General features: G+C 40.5%; 1 protein-coding gene across 1 annotated transcript in view; it reads left to right on the forward strand.

Annotated features, from left to right (window-relative positions):
- myofl (myoferlin like) overlaps positions 1–20,200 on the forward strand; it is a 64,429-nt gene that overhangs the window by 39,482 nt on the left and 4,747 nt on the right. The window contains exons 35-50 of the mRNA XM_057848411.1: positions 16–177; positions 307–472; positions 2,829–2,899; positions 3,049–3,063; positions 3,136–3,234; positions 9,750–9,878; positions 10,093–10,248; positions 10,312–10,403; positions 10,962–11,132; positions 12,918–13,066; positions 13,134–13,273; positions 13,349–13,437; positions 13,503–13,598; positions 15,385–15,526; positions 15,600–15,699; positions 17,599–17,783. Of these exons, the coding sequence (XP_057704394.1) occupies positions 16–177; positions 307–472; positions 2,829–2,899; positions 3,049–3,063; positions 3,136–3,234; positions 9,750–9,878; positions 10,093–10,248; positions 10,312–10,403; positions 10,962–11,132; positions 12,918–13,066; positions 13,134–13,273; positions 13,349–13,437; positions 13,503–13,598; positions 15,385–15,526; positions 15,600–15,699; positions 17,599–17,783 (1,962 nt within the window). The remainder of the gene's footprint in view (positions 1–15; positions 178–306; positions 473–2,828; positions 2,900–3,048; positions 3,064–3,135; positions 3,235–9,749; positions 9,879–10,092; positions 10,249–10,311; positions 10,404–10,961; positions 11,133–12,917; positions 13,067–13,133; positions 13,274–13,348; positions 13,438–13,502; positions 13,599–15,384; positions 15,527–15,599; positions 15,700–17,598; positions 17,784–20,200) is intronic.

Consider the following 20,200-nt stretch of genomic DNA (forward strand, 5'->3'; position numbering starts at 1 on the left):
TTTTTGAATGGCCAGATTTTGACTTGGGGCTTGAGGAACATGAAGAGCTACCAGCTAGCCACCGTTACGTCTCCCAACTTGATGGTGGAATGTGGCGGCGAAATCGTTCAAACGGCTATTATCAAGAATTTTAAGAAGAACCCAAACTTCCCTGGATCTGTGCTGCTACTTAAAGTGGTAAGTGGTACACTCATTTTGATTGTTCATTCGCCCCTCCAAGTCTAAATGGTGTGATCTGACCTCCATGATCTTTGACCTCATGACCCCATACTGTAATGGCATTTTCCGTTTAAATTTGATTTCCAGCTACTCCCCAAAGAAGAGATGTACACTCCCCCCATTGTGCTAAAAGTCATTGACCACAGACCCTTCGGGAGGAAGCCGGTGGTTGGCCAGTGTACCATCGACAGCTTGGAGGACTTCCGCTGTGACCCCTATCGGGTCAACAGTGAAGTCTGCATGTCCGCCAGAGGTAGACACACCTAGCGTTTACACTAGGGTTGTCAAAATTAACGCATTAACGAGCAGTAATTAATTTTTTAAATTAATCCCGTTAAAATATTTGACGCAATTAACACACAAATGCCCCGCTCAAACATATTAAAAGGACAGCAAAGTGAAAGGTGTACTTGTTGTGTTTTTCGGAGTTTTGCCAACCTCTGCTGGCGCTTGGGTGCGACTGATTTTATAGGCTTCAGCATCCATGAGCATTGTGTAAGTAAATATTGACATCAACAATGGCGGGCTACTAGTTTATTTTTTGATTGAAAATTTTACAAATTTTATTAAAACGAAAACATGAAGAGGGGTTTCAATATAAAATTTCTATAACTTGTACTAGTTATTATCTTTTATTTATTTTCTATACATTTTTATAAATATTTATATATTTTATTTATTTATATATTTATATATTTTATTTATTATTTTTATTTATCTTTTAAGACCTTCAAGTCTTTCTACCCATGGATCGCTTTAACAGAATGTTAATAACGGTAATCCCATCTTGTTGATTTATTGTTATAATAAAGAAACACAGTACTTATGTAGCGTATGTTGTATATATCCATCTTGTGTCTTATCTTTCCATTCCAACAATAATTTACAGAAAAATATGGTATATTTTATAGATGGTTTGAATTGCGATTAATTACGATTAATTAATTTTTGAGCTGTAATTAACTCGATTAAAAATTTTAATCGTTTGACACCCCTAGTTTACACACGTCACAATGGGGGTAAAGCGGGGTTCGGTTGTCACATTTTTCAACCCATAGCTTCCTTTTTGTCATCACTGACTGGTGAAGCTAGTTCTCACGGACCAGAGGGAGTTAGGGGGTATGAAGGCAAAATACAGTTATTGTCATAGCACAGATCATAAGCACAAGTTCATTGATTTTTTTTTTTTTTTTTTTTTTGCTGCACAACAAAGTTGTGTATTATTTGAGGTTGTGCTACGGTTGGGCACCTCTGGGTTACTCCCGAATTTTTTTTTGTCCAAATCACATAATTTATACATTAGAAAATTCAGGATGATAAGGGTCCACAACTGTTCTTTACAGTTTTAGCTAAAAACGTACGGTTCGGCAAAAATTTGCCAAATTATACCCATTCATTTCCAATGGGCCTATAAGTCCACCATTCATTCAATGGCACAAAAACCATAAAAACAACGCCCAAACACACCCTTCTTCTGTCCACAGCCCGCCCCGCGTGAGCCTTAAAAAAGTCAATATCGAACTAATCGTTGTCATTTTTCTTGGGAACCTTTTGTTGACTTGTGACTTGGTGACCTTGGAACGAGTCTGCCTCCTCGCCTGAGTCTGTTTGTTTCACCTTGTCGTTTGATCGCTGTCGACCTGAATAAATTGTCAACTGGTGCTTTGAAGCCTTTTTCCAGCTTTCAAAATGGAGTCAGTACAAGGGGTAAAGTGCGTACGACAGGAGAGAAAAAGTTTTAAATAGCATTATTATGTGAATTTGAATCATATGTTGAGACAATTTGATAATGCACAACAATTTGGCAAAGCGCAGATGAGAAATTAGTCTTTTAGCCACGCCTACCATTATAGGGCTCTAGCGTCCCCACCAGGAGGATGACGTCGGCACGGTCGTGGTTTCATTTGATTTAGAATTCAGCCCATTGAGGGGGAATTATTCAGAACGAGAAAAATGTGACGAAGAGAGCTGCAAAATGTCATTGTTTCAGTCTCTATACTTCCAATATTTTTTACAGGATGTTCTTTTTATCCAAGAATTTTTCCCCAATAGCTAAATAAATGGTATGGTCGTGACAAATAACATTCTTGTGCTCAATGGAATATGAAATAATAAAATGCATTCATTCAGTACGACATGGCAAAATTACTCTATAATGGTTAAGACTGTCGACTTGCACCGAACGATATTTTATGACACCGTATTTAGTCAGGCTTTTGTCATTTCCCTGCCCCGGCTTCGGAGAATGTAAACAAACCAAGAGGTGCGACAGCTAGCCGACATGCTAACCCGAACCGAGTAATGTTTCAAAGTCTTCAATGCGAACTAAGACTAAGGTGAACGCGTGGAGTTTGTCCTTTTGGCCGGGTTGTCGGGTTTCGCCGGCCTGGGTTGTTGAAGCTGCGTCAGCGCGGGTCCGGCGGTTCGGTTGGCTTGATTCTGGCAATCCGGCAATCCTCTTACTTTGAAGTGATACGTGACTTCACAATAAAAACAATGGTAGATTATTTGGGCACGATGTTGATCATTTCAATACTGATATTTCTTAACACTGCCTCCTGGTGGTGGAGTTCTCCCTTACACTATGCACTGTCCTTTTTATCATTCAGTGGCAATGATTGCAGCCGCTCGGGGTGACGTCGTCATAGACATTGAGGAGAGTTCGGCCGTCAAATCTGAGGTGAATCAGACTCTTTCGGCGTTATTGATGACCATAGACGTCCAATCATGTGACGTCCGGTCATCATTCTGCGGCTGTCAATGGCAGCCAATGAATTAATGCGCTCACAAAATTTGAGATCTTTTATTAATCCAACTCCTGAATTACAGGTTCAAACTGACCAGGTGAGTGTTTTTTTTCATTTGATTTTTGGTTTTGTGATGTTGAAAGATGTTCGATTCATTTGAATTATGCAGGAAGAGGAAGCCGTCGACTGGTGGAGTAAGTTCTACGCCTCGATTGGAGAACAAGAGAAGTGCGGGCCTTACCTGAAGAAGGGATACGACACTTTGCAGGTAAGGATGTGCTCACCTTTAGACAGCATACAGTACATATTGAAGGGAATGGTACCTTTTCCCATATTTACTGTTTGACTGTTTGTATTACTCTAACTCAGGGGCAGAGGTTGCGCTAGACTTTTTCGTTGTCTGTCATTTTGACTGACAGGGTCATAAAAATCCGGTCATAATCTATTTTTACCCGTCACTTAAATTTTTAAAATGACTATATCTTGATGCAGTCACTATATGTATATACACAATAATACAATAATACTTTATAATATAAAGTAACTAACATTACAGTAAGCAGGCCAGTGCTGTGTTTCCACATATTTTTTTATTATATTATGTATATACAGGATATATATATATATGTATATATTTTTCCCCCAAGTGGGACCTTCCATGATCCTAATACATTTAATAATAAAAAAATATTATATAATTCCATCATATATATATATATATATATATATACATATATATATATATGGGCTGTCAAACGATTAAAATTTTTAATCGAGTTAATTACAGCTTAAAAATTAATTAATCGTAATTAATCGCAATTAATCGCAATTCAAACCATCTATAAAATATGCCATATTTTTCTGTAAATTATATATATATTCTGTAAAATAAATTGTTGGAATGGAAAGATAAAACACAAAATGGATATATACATTCAACATACTGTACATAAGGACTGTTGTGGGCATTTCACTCTACTGTCATTTAAATCTGTCTATGCTGTCCTCACTCCGAAGCGTCTACTTTTTCCAAAGCTAGACAGCTAGTGAACGACGCCTTAATAATTAGACTTCTTCCTTTTTCATCTGATTTATTAATAAAATGGCCTCAAACCATTGTCCTCTTTAGACCGTCGTAAAACTACAAAATAAAAGTACACAAGTATTGCATTAGCAACAACGTTAGCTTAGCACGCTATACAGGTTCACTAAACATAAACAAAAAGCGTCTCATACAAAAAATATAACATTTCGCTTACGAACATAATATGTACATTCTTTACAACAACCATACTTACGGACAAATCTTGTCCAAGGATCATAGAAGCACAACATTATCAGCCCGAGACGTCGTGCAGCCATAATGAACTGGCAAGAAAATAATAAACCATGTCGCAAAGCGACCACAAGAGTTCGCTGTTGGACAGCAAAAAAAGCCTTGCTGTAAAACTTACCAAAAGCAGAATACTTTCTGAGCGGGACATGTGCGTTAATTGCGTCAAATATTTTAACGTGATTAATTTAAAAAATTAATTACCGCGCGTTAACGCGATAATTTTGACAGCCCCAATATATATATATATATATATATATATATATATATATATATATATATATATATATATATAATTTACAGAAAAATATGGCATATTTTATAGATGGCTTGAATTGCGATTAATTGCGATTGATTACGATTAATTAATTTTTAAGCTGTAATTAACTCGATTAAAAAATTTAATCGTTTGACAGCCCTAATATAAATATATATATATAGCTGGGAATCTTTGGGCACCTAACGATTCGATTACGATTACGATTCAGAGGCTCCGATTCAATTATAAAACGATTATTGATGCACCCCCTCCTTTTTTTTTTTGTTTTTTTTTTTTTGTTAAGTTTTGTACATTAGTTCCAAAATTGTTCAAAAATACTCTCAGGCTAAACCAAACTACTATTTTAGTATCAAGTTAACATATAGCAGTAAACAAATATACAAAAATAACATTAAATAAAAAAACTCCAGTCCCCATTCTGTATCAGCAGCTTTAAACTACATTCAATTAATTTAATGTTGTGAATCAAAAGTTAAAGTTGTTAAAATTGCTCCCGTTATTCCATAATTTCCCTTAAGTTTTAAAACTATTTTAAAGATTGATTCAAGTCAATATTTTACCGATTTAGGAGTATTTTAGATAAAAAGTTAATTAGGTTTGCTTGGAAGGTTCGCTACAACAGCCTTGCAGGGACGTGTACTGCTTTAAGATGGCGGCCGTTTACGAACACCCGCATCTAGCTTTTTGTAGATGTGCTGTTAACGCTATCGAATCTATAATGCATCTAGTCTTATATAAATGACATCTACCGTAACTGTGTGGCTGTACTTTGTAGCAGCTTTTCGGCAGCAGTCAGGTATGTTGTTGTGTTTTTTTATCTCGTGGCATGAGTTGAGCTAGAGCCGCGAGTTGAGCATTGGCATTACCCGAGGGGCCGGGTAATGACAAGCATGATGTTTAGCTACTCTCGCTCCGTTCCGTCCCGAAGACCGCGCGGCGCGCTGAGTGTGTTGTACTTCCACTTTACTTGGCATATTTCAATAATCGGAATTTGGATGTTTGTGAATCGTTCTCGAATCTTCCACGTCTGAATCGCGAATAATCTAGGAATCGGAAATTTTGCACACCTCTATATATATATATATATATATATATATATTAGGGCTGTCAAACGATTACAATTTTTAATCGAGTTAATTACAGCTTTAAAATTAATTAATCGTAATTAATCGCAATTAATCGCAATTCAGACCATCTATAAAATATGCCATATTTTTCTGTAAATTATATATATATTCTGTAAAATAAATTGTTGGAATGGAAAGATAAGACACAAGATGGATATATACATTCAACATACGGTACATAAGGACTGTAGTGGGCATTTCACTCTACTGTCATTTAAATCTGTCTATGCTGTCCTCACTCCGAAGCGTCTACTTTTTCCAAAGCTAGACAGCTAGTGAACGACGCCTTAATAATTAAACTTCTTCCTTTTTCATCTGATTTATTAATAAAATGGCCTCAAACCATTGTCCTCTTTAGACCGTCGTAAAACTACAAAAAAAAAAAGTACACAAGCATTGCATTAGCAACAACGTTAGCTTAGCACGCTATACAGGTTCACTTAATTAATTAATAGCGTGGGGTGGCGTGGCTCAGTGGTAGAGTAGTTGTCCCCCAAACCCAGAGGTTGTGGGTTCAATTCTCCGCCCTGATGAACACGCCTAAGTGTCCTTGAGCAAGATACTGAACCCCACGTTGCTCCTGGTACTGCGTCACCAGTAGGTGGATGGTGAGATAGTGTAAAGCGCTTTGAGCGCCTTGAAAGGTGGAAAAGCGCTATATAAGTGTAACACCATTTACCATTTAACATAAACAAAAAGCGTCTCATACAAAAAATATAACATTTCGCTTACTAACATAATATGTACATTCTTTACAACAACCTTACTTACGTACAAATCTTGTCCAAGGATCATATAAGCACAACATTATCAGCCCGAGACGTCGTGGAGCCATAATGAACTGGCAAGAAAAATATAAACCATGTCGCAAAGCGACCACCAGAGTTCGCTGTTGGACAGCATAAAAAGCCTTGCTGTAAAACTTACCAAAAGGCAGAATACTTTCTGAGCGGGACATGAGCGTTAATTGCGTCAAATATTTTAACGTGATTAATTTAAAAAATTAATGACAGCGTGTTAACGCGATACTTTTGACAGCCCTAATATATATATATATTTTTTATTTATTTATTTATTTATTATTATTATTAAATAAAAATGCACGTTGATACGACGCACATAAAGGCAACTTCCATTTTTTTTTTTAAATCGTTAGAAAGTTGTATAGACTTACAATCCGCTAGCTTGTTGTTTCCCGTTGTCTTCCGAAATACACCTGGGTGACGGTGCGTCAAGTGTTCGTTCATAGCCGACGTGCTACCGTGGTCAGCTTAGCAAGAAGAGTACACACAGTGGTGGCGCCCTCCAAATTTTCCTTGAAATAATCTCAGGCTCTGGCTAGTCTGGTCCGCTTTTTTGGCTTTATGCCGCTTTCACCGTGTTACCAATTCTGCCCTTCTTGGTAATTGGCGGCGTTTTCAACTGCTCGCCGCAGTGAGGAGTGAACCGGCGATTCACTTGATTCGTTGTCATCCTTCACTGCATCAGTCCCTCTTTTTTCAACACCATGGTCGTTTTGGGGCTTTTTGAAGAAACACTCAGTTGCCTTGGCATTTTTCCGAGTAAGGCCAACGACGTCATGCATCAAGAGAGACAATAGCTAATTAATATGCTCACTCGCCACCCTGTGGTCTGGGGTGTTAATTGCAACCTGTCAAAATGACAGATGGACTTCAGTTTTTTTCCGTCACCGTTGTAAAAAACCGGTCAACGACGGAAAATATTCGGTTAACGCGACCCCTGCTCAGGGGTGTCCAAACTTTTTGCAAAGGGGGCCAGATTTGTTGTGGTAAAAATGTGGGGGGCCGACCTTGACTGACGTCCTTTACGTAGAACAATATATTTAAGCAAATTTTAGCAAGCCATTCAGTGTGTCACATTTGCTTAATTATTTTTTTCTCGTTCGACTCTCGGGCTCTTGCGAAATACTGCTGCTGTAACATTAAACTAGCTTCAAGTTCCTTCAATTTCTTGTTGCGTATCTTCTCTGCAATCTTGTTGTACATGTCAGCGTGTCTTGTTTGGTATTATCGCCTCACATTGAAATCTTTGAAAACAGCGACGTCTCTTTGCAAATGAGGCAGAAACAGTTGTTGCGTATTTTAGTGAAGAAATAGTCTAATTTCCACCTATCCATGAAGCGTTGGCCGTCCCAGTCAACTTTCATTTTTGTTGTTGATTGTCACCATTTTAGAAAATGGAAGTAATGGGTCACACGGAGTAATGTTGCTTAGCCCTTAAATATCTCCAACATGAAGCAATTATCAGAGAATCCCTAAAGTTGAAAAATAAGGTCCTAATTAAACCTTTTTTTCAAATTTGTAAAAAGAAAAGTAAAAATGAAATAATGTGTAATAAGCGCTCTATATCTACTGTATAACCCATGCTAAATCATGTGTTTTTTTTCTCATGGAACCTGCAGATGCATGTGTTGACTTGCATCCATCATTTTTTTTTTTCAAAAAGAAATGTCAAAATTCTAAATTGGTCTCAAAATCACGGAATTTTAGTTGTATCAAATGTGATACATTTGGCAATAAAAGGTTAAAGTGCTGCTGCCTTTTAGTGGGTAAATGAGGGGCAGCATTTTGTGTGTAAGCTACTTCATATGCTGGTTGCAGTACTGCTGACCAATTCATTAAGTCTATGTTCGGGCCAGATGTTATTGATTTTATGACAGAGGCTGGGGGCCCGATGAAATTTGACCACGGGCCGCATTTGGCCCCCAGGCCGGACTTTGGATATGACTGCTATAACTCAACCAAGATAAGCTATATAGCATTTAAATCATAGTTTAAGAAAAACAAGCAGAATATATTTGACATTATGGACTTGGAATGATTAAAAATTGCAGCACCAAGACAACAGGTAGATAGGGGCATAAGAGATACAGGACACCTTCTGACCACGGAAGCCCAACGTGCGCGTCATGCAGTTGATTGAGCGAGATTGACGCTGACAAGCAGGTGATGGGCAAGACATCTACAAGCCCACGTCTGCAACACCAAATCCGTCAATCAGCTCTTCAGGACAGTCCAGGACAAATGGCCGGAGATCCCGTCTTACCACTAGGAGCGCCGGATAACGTCCGATATCTACCTGATAACATGAAGATTCCAAGCAGCCCTTTGACGCTGAGGGGGACGAAACCCCCCACTCCGGTTGCCTCAGTAACGGTGACTCAGCAACTGTGACGCACAAACTACCGTATTGGCCCGAATATAAGACGGCTCTGATTATAAGACGACCCCCTCTTTTTCAAGGCTCCAGTTTGAAAAAAGACTTTTTGAACACCAAATTAATTTTTATTAGGGCTGTCAAACGATTAACATTTTTAATCGAGTTAATTACAGCTTAAAAATTAATTAATCGTAATTAATCGCAATTCAAACCATCTATAAAATATGCCATATTTTTCTCTAAATTATTGTTGGAATGGAAAGACACAAGACGGATATATACATTCAACATACGGTACATAAGGACTATATTTGTTTATTATAACAATAAATCAACAAGATGGCATTAACATTATTAACATTCTCTTAATGCGATCCATGGATAGAAAGACTTGTAGTTCTTAAAAGATAAATGTTAGTACAAGTTATAGAAATTTTATATTAAAACCCCTCCTAATGTTTTCGTTTTATTAAAATTTGGAAAAATTTTCAGTCAAAAAAGAAACTAGTAGCTCGCCATTGTTGATGTCAATAATTACACCATGCTCATACATTGTGCTGAAGCCCATAAAATCATTTGGACCCAAGCGCCAGCAGAAGGCGCCAAACACCAAAAAACAAGTAACAAGCGGACATTACACTGCTGTTGTCGGGATTCCGCCGACCTGGGTCGTTGGAATTGCGCTAGCGCGGTTCCGGCGGTTCGGCTGGTGTGATTCCGGCAGTCTTGCTAAAAGGTCAGATTCCTTCAAGATAAATTTGAATCGGTACTAGGTTGGGGTTAGGGACTGCAAATGGATGACTTATGGAGAACCGGACGTGCCAAAATTACGTCTTTTTTATTCATATTTGTGTTTCGTACAGGTGTACGACCGTGAACTGGAGCAAGTGGAGCAATTTCAGAATCTGTCTGATTTTTGTGGCACATTCAAACTCCAGCGAGGAAAGACTGACGGAGAGGATGACGATCCCTCTGTTGTGGGAGAATTCAAGGTAAGACAAATTATTTTCAATTATACGAATCGTCAAAATGATATAAAACGGAACGATCACCATGATTACAACTGTGACCAGCAGAAGGCGCCCAATTTACTCTGATTTCTTACATTGATTGTGGCACTAGATTGTTTTAGGTTGCAGCACTACTTGATGCATTTTACTCATTAGCTGCCATTAAAACCCAATGTTTGACTGTCCTGACGCCCAGGGCGCTTTCAAGATCTACCCGCTACCCGACGACCCGAGCGTGCAGGCCCCGCCCCGACAATTCCGAGAGCTCCCTGAAAGCGGACCTCAGGAGTGTCTGGTTCGAATCTACGTAGTGCGCTGTATCGACCTGCAGCCCAAGGACACCAACGGCATGGTGCGTTGACTATACACGCCGTTCTATCGTTTTGAAAAAGCCGCTAATAGTTTTCTCCTTCAGTGTGATCCATATGTCAAGATTTCGCTAGGGAGGAAGACTGTGGACGACAGGGATAATTACCAAGCAAACACTCTCAATCCAGAAATTGGAAGGTGACTTGACGCAACTTTTTTGCTCTCAAAACTATGTTTTCGGTGATTATACAGTCATTTTATCATACGGAAAAGGATTGGACGTTTATCGCCGTCATTGGTGGCTAATCTTTTAATCTTGTATCCATTGTCGACCAATATATCAGTCAGCTGATATATTGGGCCAATAGACGGACTTGATCGGCTGATATAAACTGATATGTAGCCAACATAATAGAATAACTATTACTTTATCTGTTCGGGTGAGGACCTTTGTTAATTGTGGTTTTGCACCATCTAGTGGCCAATGTTAGAAACGTAACAGAAAAAAATTGACCTGTTTCAATTCCCGTTCATAATCAACCTGCTTTTTTTTCCTCAAAAAAAAAAAAAAGCGTATTGGCCTCAAATATCAGATTGCAAAATTGGCTCTAGACATTGGGAATTGGCAAAAAAAAAAAAAAAATTTAATCGGCATCGGCCATAGAAAATCCCGTATCGGTCGACCTCTAATTTTGACACTGCTGCTTCTAAATGAGGGTTAGACCGCAGCACACAAACATTTGTAATTTTCTTTAGGATGTTTGAGCTTTCATGCTACTTGCCGCAAGACAAAGATCTGAAGATCGCAGTGTACGACTATGACTTACTAAGCCGAGACGAAAAAGTCGGCGAGACCGTCATTGATTTGGAGAACCGACTGCTATCCCGTTTCAGGCCCGGCTGTGGCCTGCCGCAGACTTACTGCACGTGAGTGGTGTATTGATTTTTTTTTTTTAATTATGTATTTCCTAAAATATTTTTTTATATTTTTATAGTATTATATTTTAAATCTATAATGTAGATTGTGCAGTTTTTGTGTTCTTCTCATTTTTTACAGGTAGGATAAATTATTGCATGAATGAATCTTGAAAATAAGAGGGAAGATGAGCAAAAAAACTTATTGGCACCCCAGTTTCTTAGGTGGAAAAGGGAAAAACAAGAGGGCAGAAGAGGGGTGAAAAAACAGACAACAACACTACTATCGGCATTCGGCACCCCAATTTCTTTGGTGGAATTGGGAAAACAAAAAGGTGGATGAGGGGAAAAAACAAACTCATTGCCGGCTCCCTTGATTCTTTAGGTGAAAATGGGAAAACAAGAGGGTGGAAACAGGGAAAAAAAATCTTACAATCGGCACCCCAATTTCTTTGGTGTAAGTGGCAAAACAAAAAAATGGATGAGGGGCTCACTTGATTCCTTAGATGAAAAAGGGAAATCAAGAAGGTGGAAGTGGGGTAAAAAACAAACTCAGAATCGTTGGCTCCTTTGATTCCTTTGGTGGTAAAGGGAAAACAAGAGGGTGGTAGTGGTAAAAAAAAAACAACAACCTTACTATATTGGGTGGAAATGGGAAAACAAGAAAGTGGATGAGGGGTAAAAACAATCTCAATTTCGGCTCCCTTGATTCATTAGGTGAAAAGGGGAAAACAAGAGGGTAGAAGTGGGGTAAAAAAAACAACTATCGTCACCTCAATTTCTTTGGTGGAACTGGGAAAGCAAGAACGTGGATGAGAGGAAAAAACTAATTCACTGTCGGCTCCTTTGATTCCTTATGTGGAAAAGGGAAAAACAAGAGGGTGGAAGTGGGGTAAAAAAAAAACAACATCACTATCGTCTCAATTTATTTGGTGTAATTGGGAAAACAAGAACGTGGATGAGGGGGAAAAACAAACTCCTTTCATTCGTTAGGGGGAATAGGGAAAAACAAGAGGGTGGAAGTGGGGTAATTAAAACAACCTCACTATTGGCACCCCAATTTCTTTGGTGGACTTGCCAAACCAAAGTGGATGAGGGGAAAAAACAAACTCACTCTCGGCTCCCTTGATTCCTTAGGTGAAAAAGGGAAAACAAGAGGGTGGAAGTGGGGTAAAAAATACCTCAGTATCGTCACCTCAGTTTCTTTGGTGGAACTGGCAAAACAAAAAAGTGAATGAGGGGACAAAAACAAACTCACTTACTGTCAGCTCCCCTATTTCTTTCCCGTTAGGTGGAAAATGGAAGACAAAAGAAAAAACAACAAAACAAACAAAAATAACGGAATAAATACATGATCAGATGTCATTAGATGTTTGTTTTTATATTTTATTTTATATTTTACTATTTCCATTTTTACAGGTAGGTTAAATTATTGCATGAATGAATCTTGAAAACAAGAGAGGAGGATGAGCGAAAAAACAAACTACTCCAATTTCTTAGGTAGAAAAGGGAAAAACACGAGGGTGGAAGCGGGGTAAAAAAAAAAAAAAAAAACTCCACAAATAAATACATGATTGTCATTAGATACATATTTTAATAGAAGTAAAATGAGCGTGAAATGGGAAGGTGGGGCTTCATCAGCGTTCCGATTCCTCAGGTGGAAAAGGGAAAAAAAGTCATTGGATGAGCGGGTAACAAAAGTCACGCCTAGTGCAAATGGATTGGATGTTTTTCGCCATCAATTAGTTAACTGATTTTGGTCTTATTTTTGTTTGGATGACACAATATTTTTTCCAGTTCTGGGATTAATCAATGGAGAGACCAGCTGAAACCTTCCCAGATCCTCCAAAATGTGGCCAAGATTCGTGGCGTTCCTCCTCCACGTTTTGAGGGCGATGGAAGCTCTCTGTCGTTTTCTGGAAAACAATACAACTTGCAGGATTTTGGTAACTAGTTTGCCTGTGTGATGTCCAAGAATGCACGTCAACTGAGGTCTTATCCACCCTTTTGCAGAAATGGCCGTGCCCACGCACCCTCACCTCGGCCCAGCGCGAGAGAGACTGCCACTGCATGTCCTCAGGGAACAGGGATTGGTACCTGAGCATGTGGAGACCAGAACCTTGTGTAGCTCCCATCAGCCCAACTTGTCCCAGGTGGAGAAACATGGACAAATATTGCATTCTAAGCAGTCTGTTTTTTGGAAGAAACCATCTTTTCTATAAATACAGGGACGGATTCAAATGTGGGTGGACGTCTTCCCCAAGAGCCTTGGGCTGCCGGGTCCTCCGTGTGACATCGCTCCACGGAAGGCCAAGAAGTATGAAAGTTTTGAAGGCGGAAAAGTGAGTACAGTACAATTTTAAAGCTATTTGTATCTTTCAGATACTTCCTGCGTGCCATTGTTTGGAACACGACCGATGTCACTCTGGATGAAAGGAGCATCACGGGAGAAAGCATGAGTGATATCTACGTGAAGGGGTGAGCGACTGCTATTGACGGTAATAGTTCACAAACCACCCAAGAAACATAGTGATGATTCCTTAGTTGGAAATGGAAAACAGTGGGAGGATGAGGTAAAAAAAACAAACTCATTGTCAGCACCACATTTTTTTAGGTGGAAATGGGAAAGCAAGAGAGTGGGTAAGGAGTCATGGAACTATCAGTTTGAAAAGGAAAAAATTGGCACAGAAGGGGGGGGGGGATCATCGTTCGGATTCCTGAGGTGGAAAAAAGAAAACACAACAATGGCCATGAAATTAAATAGGTGATAAAGGGAAAACAAGAGAGTGGATGAGGAGTCGAGAAACTATCAGCACCCTGATTCCTCAGGTTGAACAGGAAATGACCATGGAAGAGGGAAAAAAAATCAGTGTTCTGATTTCTTAAGTGGAAAATTGAAAAAAAGGGGCAAAATTGGCATCACTTTTACATAGGTGATAAAGGGAAAACAAGAGAGTGAATGAGAAATCAAAGTAATATCAGCACCCAGATTTGTCAGGTTGAAAAGGGAAAATCAGCACGGAAGTGGGGGGAAAAAATCTGTGTTCCGATTCCTGAGGTGGAAAAAAGAAATAAGGGGCCACATTGACATCACAATTACCTAGGTGATAAAGGGAAAACAAGAGAGTGGATGAGGCATCGGGAAACTATCAGTGCCTTGATTCCTTAGGTTGGAAAGGAAGGCATAGAGAAGGGGGGGGGGGGGGTGTTCCCATTCCTTAGGTGGAAAAAAAAAAAGGGGCGAAATTTGCACCACATTTACATAGGTGATAAAGGGAAAACAAGATGGTGGAGAAGGAGTTTGGGAAACTATCAGCACACGGATTCCTCAGGTTGAAAAGAGAAACTGAGCATGGAAGGGGGGGGAATTTGTTCTGATTCCTTAGGTGGAAAACATAGAAAAGGTGGCTACATTGGTGTCACAATTACAAAGGTGATAAAGGGAAAACAAGAGAGTGGATGAGAAGTCGGGAAACTATCAGAGCCCCGATTCCTCAGGTAGAAAAGGGAAAAATGAGCATGGAAGAGAGAAAAAAAACCTGTGTTCTGATTCTTTAAGTGGAAAATTGGAAAAAAAAAAAAAAAAAGGGGGCAAAATTGGCACCACTTTTACATAGGCGAGAAAGGGAAAACAAGGGAGTGAATGAGAAATCAAAGAATTATCAGCACCCAAATTTCTCTGGTTGAAATAGGGAAAACCAGCATGGGGGGGGGGGGGGGGGGGGGGGAATCAGTGTTCCAGTGTTCCTTAAGTGAAAAATAGCAAAAAGGGGCCACATTGGCACCGCAATTACCTAGTTGATAAAGGGGAAACAAGCGAGTGAATGAGGTCTTGGGGAAACTATCAGCACCCCGATTCTTCAGGTTGAAAAGGGAAAATGAGTATGGAAGAGGGGGCGGGGATCAGTTCCGATTCCTTAGGTGGAAAACAGAAAAAGGTGGCTACATTGGCACCACAATTACAAAGGTGATAAAGGGAAAACGAGAATGGATGAGAAGTCGGGATTCAATCAGCGCCCCGATTCCTCATGTTTAAAAGCGAAAATACGCATGGAAGAGGGGAAAAAATCTGCATTCCGGTTCCTTTGGTGGAAAAGGGAAAAAAGCCAGATTTTTGCCACAATTACCGAGGTGATAAAGGGAAAACAAGAGAGTGAGTGAAGGAGAAAAACGTCATACTCGGTTGAAAAGAATTAGGCGTCTCTTTGCTGTCAATTAGTTAATTGCACAACAGAGGTTCTATTCTTTCTTCTCCATGTCCTAGATGGATGCCAGGCATGGAGGAGGACAAGCAGAAGACGGACGTTCATTACAGATCCCTGGACGGCGATGGGAATTTCAACTGGAGGTTCGTGTTTGCCTTCGACTACCTCCCGGCGGAGCAGCTGTGCGTCGTCTCCAGGAGAGTGAGTGGGCGTCCGGTCGAAATGAAAGTCGTTTGTGCAGCACGTCCGATGACGTTTCCCTCTCTTTTCCAAGGAACACTTTTGGAATCTGGACAAGACTGAGTTTAGAATTCCTCCTAAATTGATTATCCAGATTTGGGACAATGACAAATTCTCCTTGGACGATTACTTGGGTAAGAAAAGAAATTTGAGAAATTCGCTTTTGGGGCATTTACACGTCACTTCCTGTTCATTTTAAAACATTTCCAGGTTACTTCCTGTTGATTTTGATTCACTTCCTATTCATATGGGGCAGTGCTTAATTTGTAAATCATAAGGTGCCGGAACGAAAAGTACATTTGACAGCGCAGGGATGACGAGACGGGCACAGGTCCCGGAACATATGCAGAAAATGGTGCTGAAAACAACACACAAATGCCCATTTGCCATGCTGTGGGACTTACGAGCCTCAGTTTCAGATAATATCCATGGTATAAATTGAAGATAAGAGAAGAATATAAGACTGGCTACTATATGAATGCTTCCTGTTGATTTTAGGGCATTTCTAGGTCACTTCCTGTTGATTTTGGGTTATTGAAAAGAAGGAATGTCCCCAAATGAATAGGAAGTGATGCCAAATCAACAGGAAGTAAGCTGTAAATGCTCTAAAATGAACAGGAAGTGACCTGTAAATGCCCACAAGACTGGCTGTGAATGCTTCCTGTTGATTTTGGGGCATTTACAGGTCACTTCCTGTTGATTTTGGGTTACTGAAAAGGAATAATGTCCCCAGATGAATAGGAAGTGGTTTAAAATCAACAGGAAGGAAGCTGTAAATGCCCTAAAATGAACAGGACCACTTCCCATTGATTTTGGGTTAGGATGTCCCCAAATGAATAGGAAGTGGTTTAAAATGAACAGGAAGTAACTTGTTAATGCCCTAAAATGAACAGGAAGTGACCTGTCAACGCCCACAAAACTGGCTGTGAATGCTTCCTGCTGATTTTGCGGCATTTACGGGTCACTTCCTGTTGATTTTTGGTTATGGAAAAGGAAGTGGCTCATAAATGTCCCCAAAGAAATAGGAAGTGACTATAAATAAACAGGAAGTGACCTGTAAATGCCCTAAAATGAACAAGAAGTGACCTGTAAATGCCCACAAGACTGACTGTGAATGTTTCCTGTTGATTTCGGGGCATTTACAGGTCACTTCCTGTTGATTTTGGGTTACTGAAAAGTAAGAATGTCCCCAAATGAATAGGAAGTGACGCCAAATCAACAGGAAGTACGCTGTAAATGCCCTAAAAGGAACATGAAGTGACTTGTAAATGCCCACAAGACTGGCTGTGAATGCTTCCTGTTGATTTTGGGCCATTTACAGGTCACTTCCTGTTGATTTTAGGTTACTGAAAAGGAAGAATGTCCCCCAAGTGGACAGAAAGTGGTTTCAAATGAACAGGAAGTAACCTGTTAATGCCCTAAAATGAACATGAGGTGACCTTTCAATACCCACAAGACTGGCTGTGTATGCTTCCTGTTGATTTTGGGCCATTTACAGGTCACTTCCTGTTGATTTTGGGTGACTGAAAAGGAAGAATGTCCCCCAAGTGGACAGAAAGTGGTTTCAAATGAACAGGAAGTAACCCGTTTATGCACTAAAATGAACAGGAAGTGACCTGTCAACTCCTACAAGACTAGCTGTGAATGCTTCCTTTTGATTTTGGGCCATTTACAGGTCACTTCCTGTTGATTTTGGGTGACTGAAAAGGAAATGGCTCAAAAATGTCCCCAAAGAATAGGATGTGACTCAAAATAAACAAGAAGTGACCTGTAAATGCCCACAAGACTGGCTGTGAAGGGGCCATTGACGGTGGCTATTGAGCTAGTGTAGACACTTTTCGAATGGGAAGATTTTGGTAGCAACCTGTTTTTTTTTTAAACAGTGACACCATTTTAAAACAATATATTGATTCTTGGCAAGAGCACATCAATAACATTTTTGGCTGCAAAGCATCGCCATATACCACCTTTTCGATATATCGTCTCACAACTAACTATAATGCATGTATATACTGTATGTGTGTGTGTTGCAGGCTCAATCGAGTTGGACCTTCTGAATCTAATCGCCCCTGCGAAGACCCCCGAGAAGTGTAGCTTGAACATGTTGCCTGGCTCCAACTCCTTCAAGAAGTCCCTCTTCAACTCGCTCTTCTCCCAAAAGTCAGTTCGAGGCTGGTGGCCGTGTACCATCCAGCAAGATGGGAAGAACGTCCTCGGCGTATGTTTGAACCCTCAAATTATCGTTGATTCTGCAATATGGAGCGCAGGTGTTCACGTTAGAATTCTTTGCCACTACTTATCAAGAACAGTATCTCCCAGACTTAAAAATCCATATTGTCCTATTGATATCAGGTCACTTCCTGTTGATTTAGGGACATTTCAGGAACACTTGCTGTTGACATCAGGTCACTTCCTGTTGACTGGGGGACACTTGGGGGACACGTCGTGTTGATATCGGATCATTTCCTGTTAATTTTTGGACATTTGGGGACACATCCTGTTGATATCAGGTCACTTCCTGTTGTTTTGGTGACATTTCAGGGACATGTCCTGTTGATATCAGGTCACTTCCTGTCAGATCTCTTCCTGTTGATTTGGGGACATTTTGGGGGACACTTCCTGTTGATATTGGGTCACTTCCTGCTGATTTGGGGACATCTGGGGGACACGTTCTATCGATATCAGCCACTTCCTGTTAATTTGGGGACATTTCAGGGACACGTCCTGTTGACATCAGGTCACTTCCTATTAATTTGGGGACATTTTGGGGACACGTCCTGTTGATATTAGGTCACTTCCTGATGCTTTAGGGACATTTGTGGGACACGTCCTGTTGACATCAGGTCACTTCCTGTTAAATTGGGGACATTTTGGGGACACGTCCTGTTGATATCAGGTCCCTTGCTGTTTCTTTAGGGACATTTGTGGGACACTTCCTTTTTTGCTATCAGGTCACTTCCTGTTGATTTGGGGACATTTGGGGGACACGTCCTGTTGATATCGGATCATTTCCTGTTAATTTTGGGACATTTGGGGACACATCCTGTTGATATCAGGTCACTTCCTGTTGTTTTGGTGACATTTCGGGGACATGTGCTGTTGATATCAGGTCACTTCCTGTCTCTCTTCCTGTTGATTTGGGGACATTTTGGGGGACACTTCCTGTTGATATTGGGTCACTTCCTGCTGATTTGGGGACCTCTGGGGGACACGTTCTATCGATATCAGCCACTTCCTGTTAATTTGGGGACATTTCGGGGACACGTCCTGTTGACATCAGGTCACTTCCTGTTAATTTCGGGACATTTTGGGGACACGTCCTGTTGATATCAGGTCACTTGCTGTTTCTTTAGGGACATTTGTGGGACACGTCCTGTTGATATCGGGTCACCTCCTGTTGCTTTAGGGACATTTCTGGGACACTTCCTGTTTAGCTATCAGGTCACCTTCTGTTGCTTTAGGGAAATTTCTGGGACACTTCCTGTTTTGCTATCAGGTCACTTCCTGTTGATTTGGGGACATTTCAGGGACACGTTCTGTTGATATCAGTTCACTTCCTATTGATTTGGGGACATTTCTGGGACATTTCCTGTTGATATCAGGTCACGTCTTGTTGACCTGGGGACATTTATGGGACACCTCCTGTTGATATCAGGTCACATCCTGTCAGACCACTTCCTGTTGATTTGGGGACATTTTGGGGGACACTTCCTGTTGATATTGGATCACTTCCTGTTGATTTGGGGACATCTGGAGGACACGTCCTATCGATATCAGCCACCTCCTGTTAATTTGGGGACATTTTGGGGACACGCCCTGCTGATATCAGGTCACTTCCTGTTGCTTTAGGGACATTTGTGGGACACATCCTGTTGACATCAGGTAACTTCCTGTTAATTTGGGGACATTTTGGGGACACGTCCTGTTGATATCAGGTCACTTGCTGTTTCCTTAGGGAGATTTGTGGGACATTTCCTTTTCTTGCTATCAGGTCAGTTCCTGTTGATTTGGGGACATTTGGGGTCACATCCTATCGATATCAGTCACTTCCTGTTAATTTGGGGACATTTAGGGGACACGTCCTGTTGACATCAGGTCACTTCCTGTTAATTTGGGGACATTTTGGGGACACGTCTTGTCGATATCAGGTCAACTCCTGTTCTTTTAGGGACATTTCTGGGACACTTCCTGTTTTGCTATCAGGTCACTTTCTGTTGATTTGGGGACATTTGTGGACACGTTCTGTTGATATCAGTTCACTTCCTATTGATTTGGGGACATTTGGGGGACAGGTCCTATCCAGGTCACTTGCTGTTAAATATAGGGACATTTCAGGAACACTTCCTGTTGACATCAGGTCACTTGCTGTTGATTTAGGGACATTTCTGGGACACTTCCTTTTGATATCAGGTCCCTTCCTGTTGATTTAGGGACATTTCTGGGACATGTCCTGTTGATATCAGGTCACGTCTTGTTGACCTGGGGACATTTATGGGACACATCCTGTTGATATCAGGTCACTTCCTGTCACATCACTTCCTGTTGATTTGGGAACATTTTGGGGGACACTTCCTGTTGATATTGGGTCACTTCCTGGGGGGGGGCAGCGAGGACGTCCATCCAGCCAGGGGTCAG

The sequence above is a fragment of the Corythoichthys intestinalis genome, chromosome 10 (genome assembly GCF_030265065.1).
Source record: "Corythoichthys intestinalis isolate RoL2023-P3 chromosome 10, ASM3026506v1, whole genome shotgun sequence".
NCBI classification, from domain to species: domain Eukaryota; kingdom Metazoa; phylum Chordata; class Actinopteri; order Syngnathiformes; family Syngnathidae; genus Corythoichthys; species Corythoichthys intestinalis.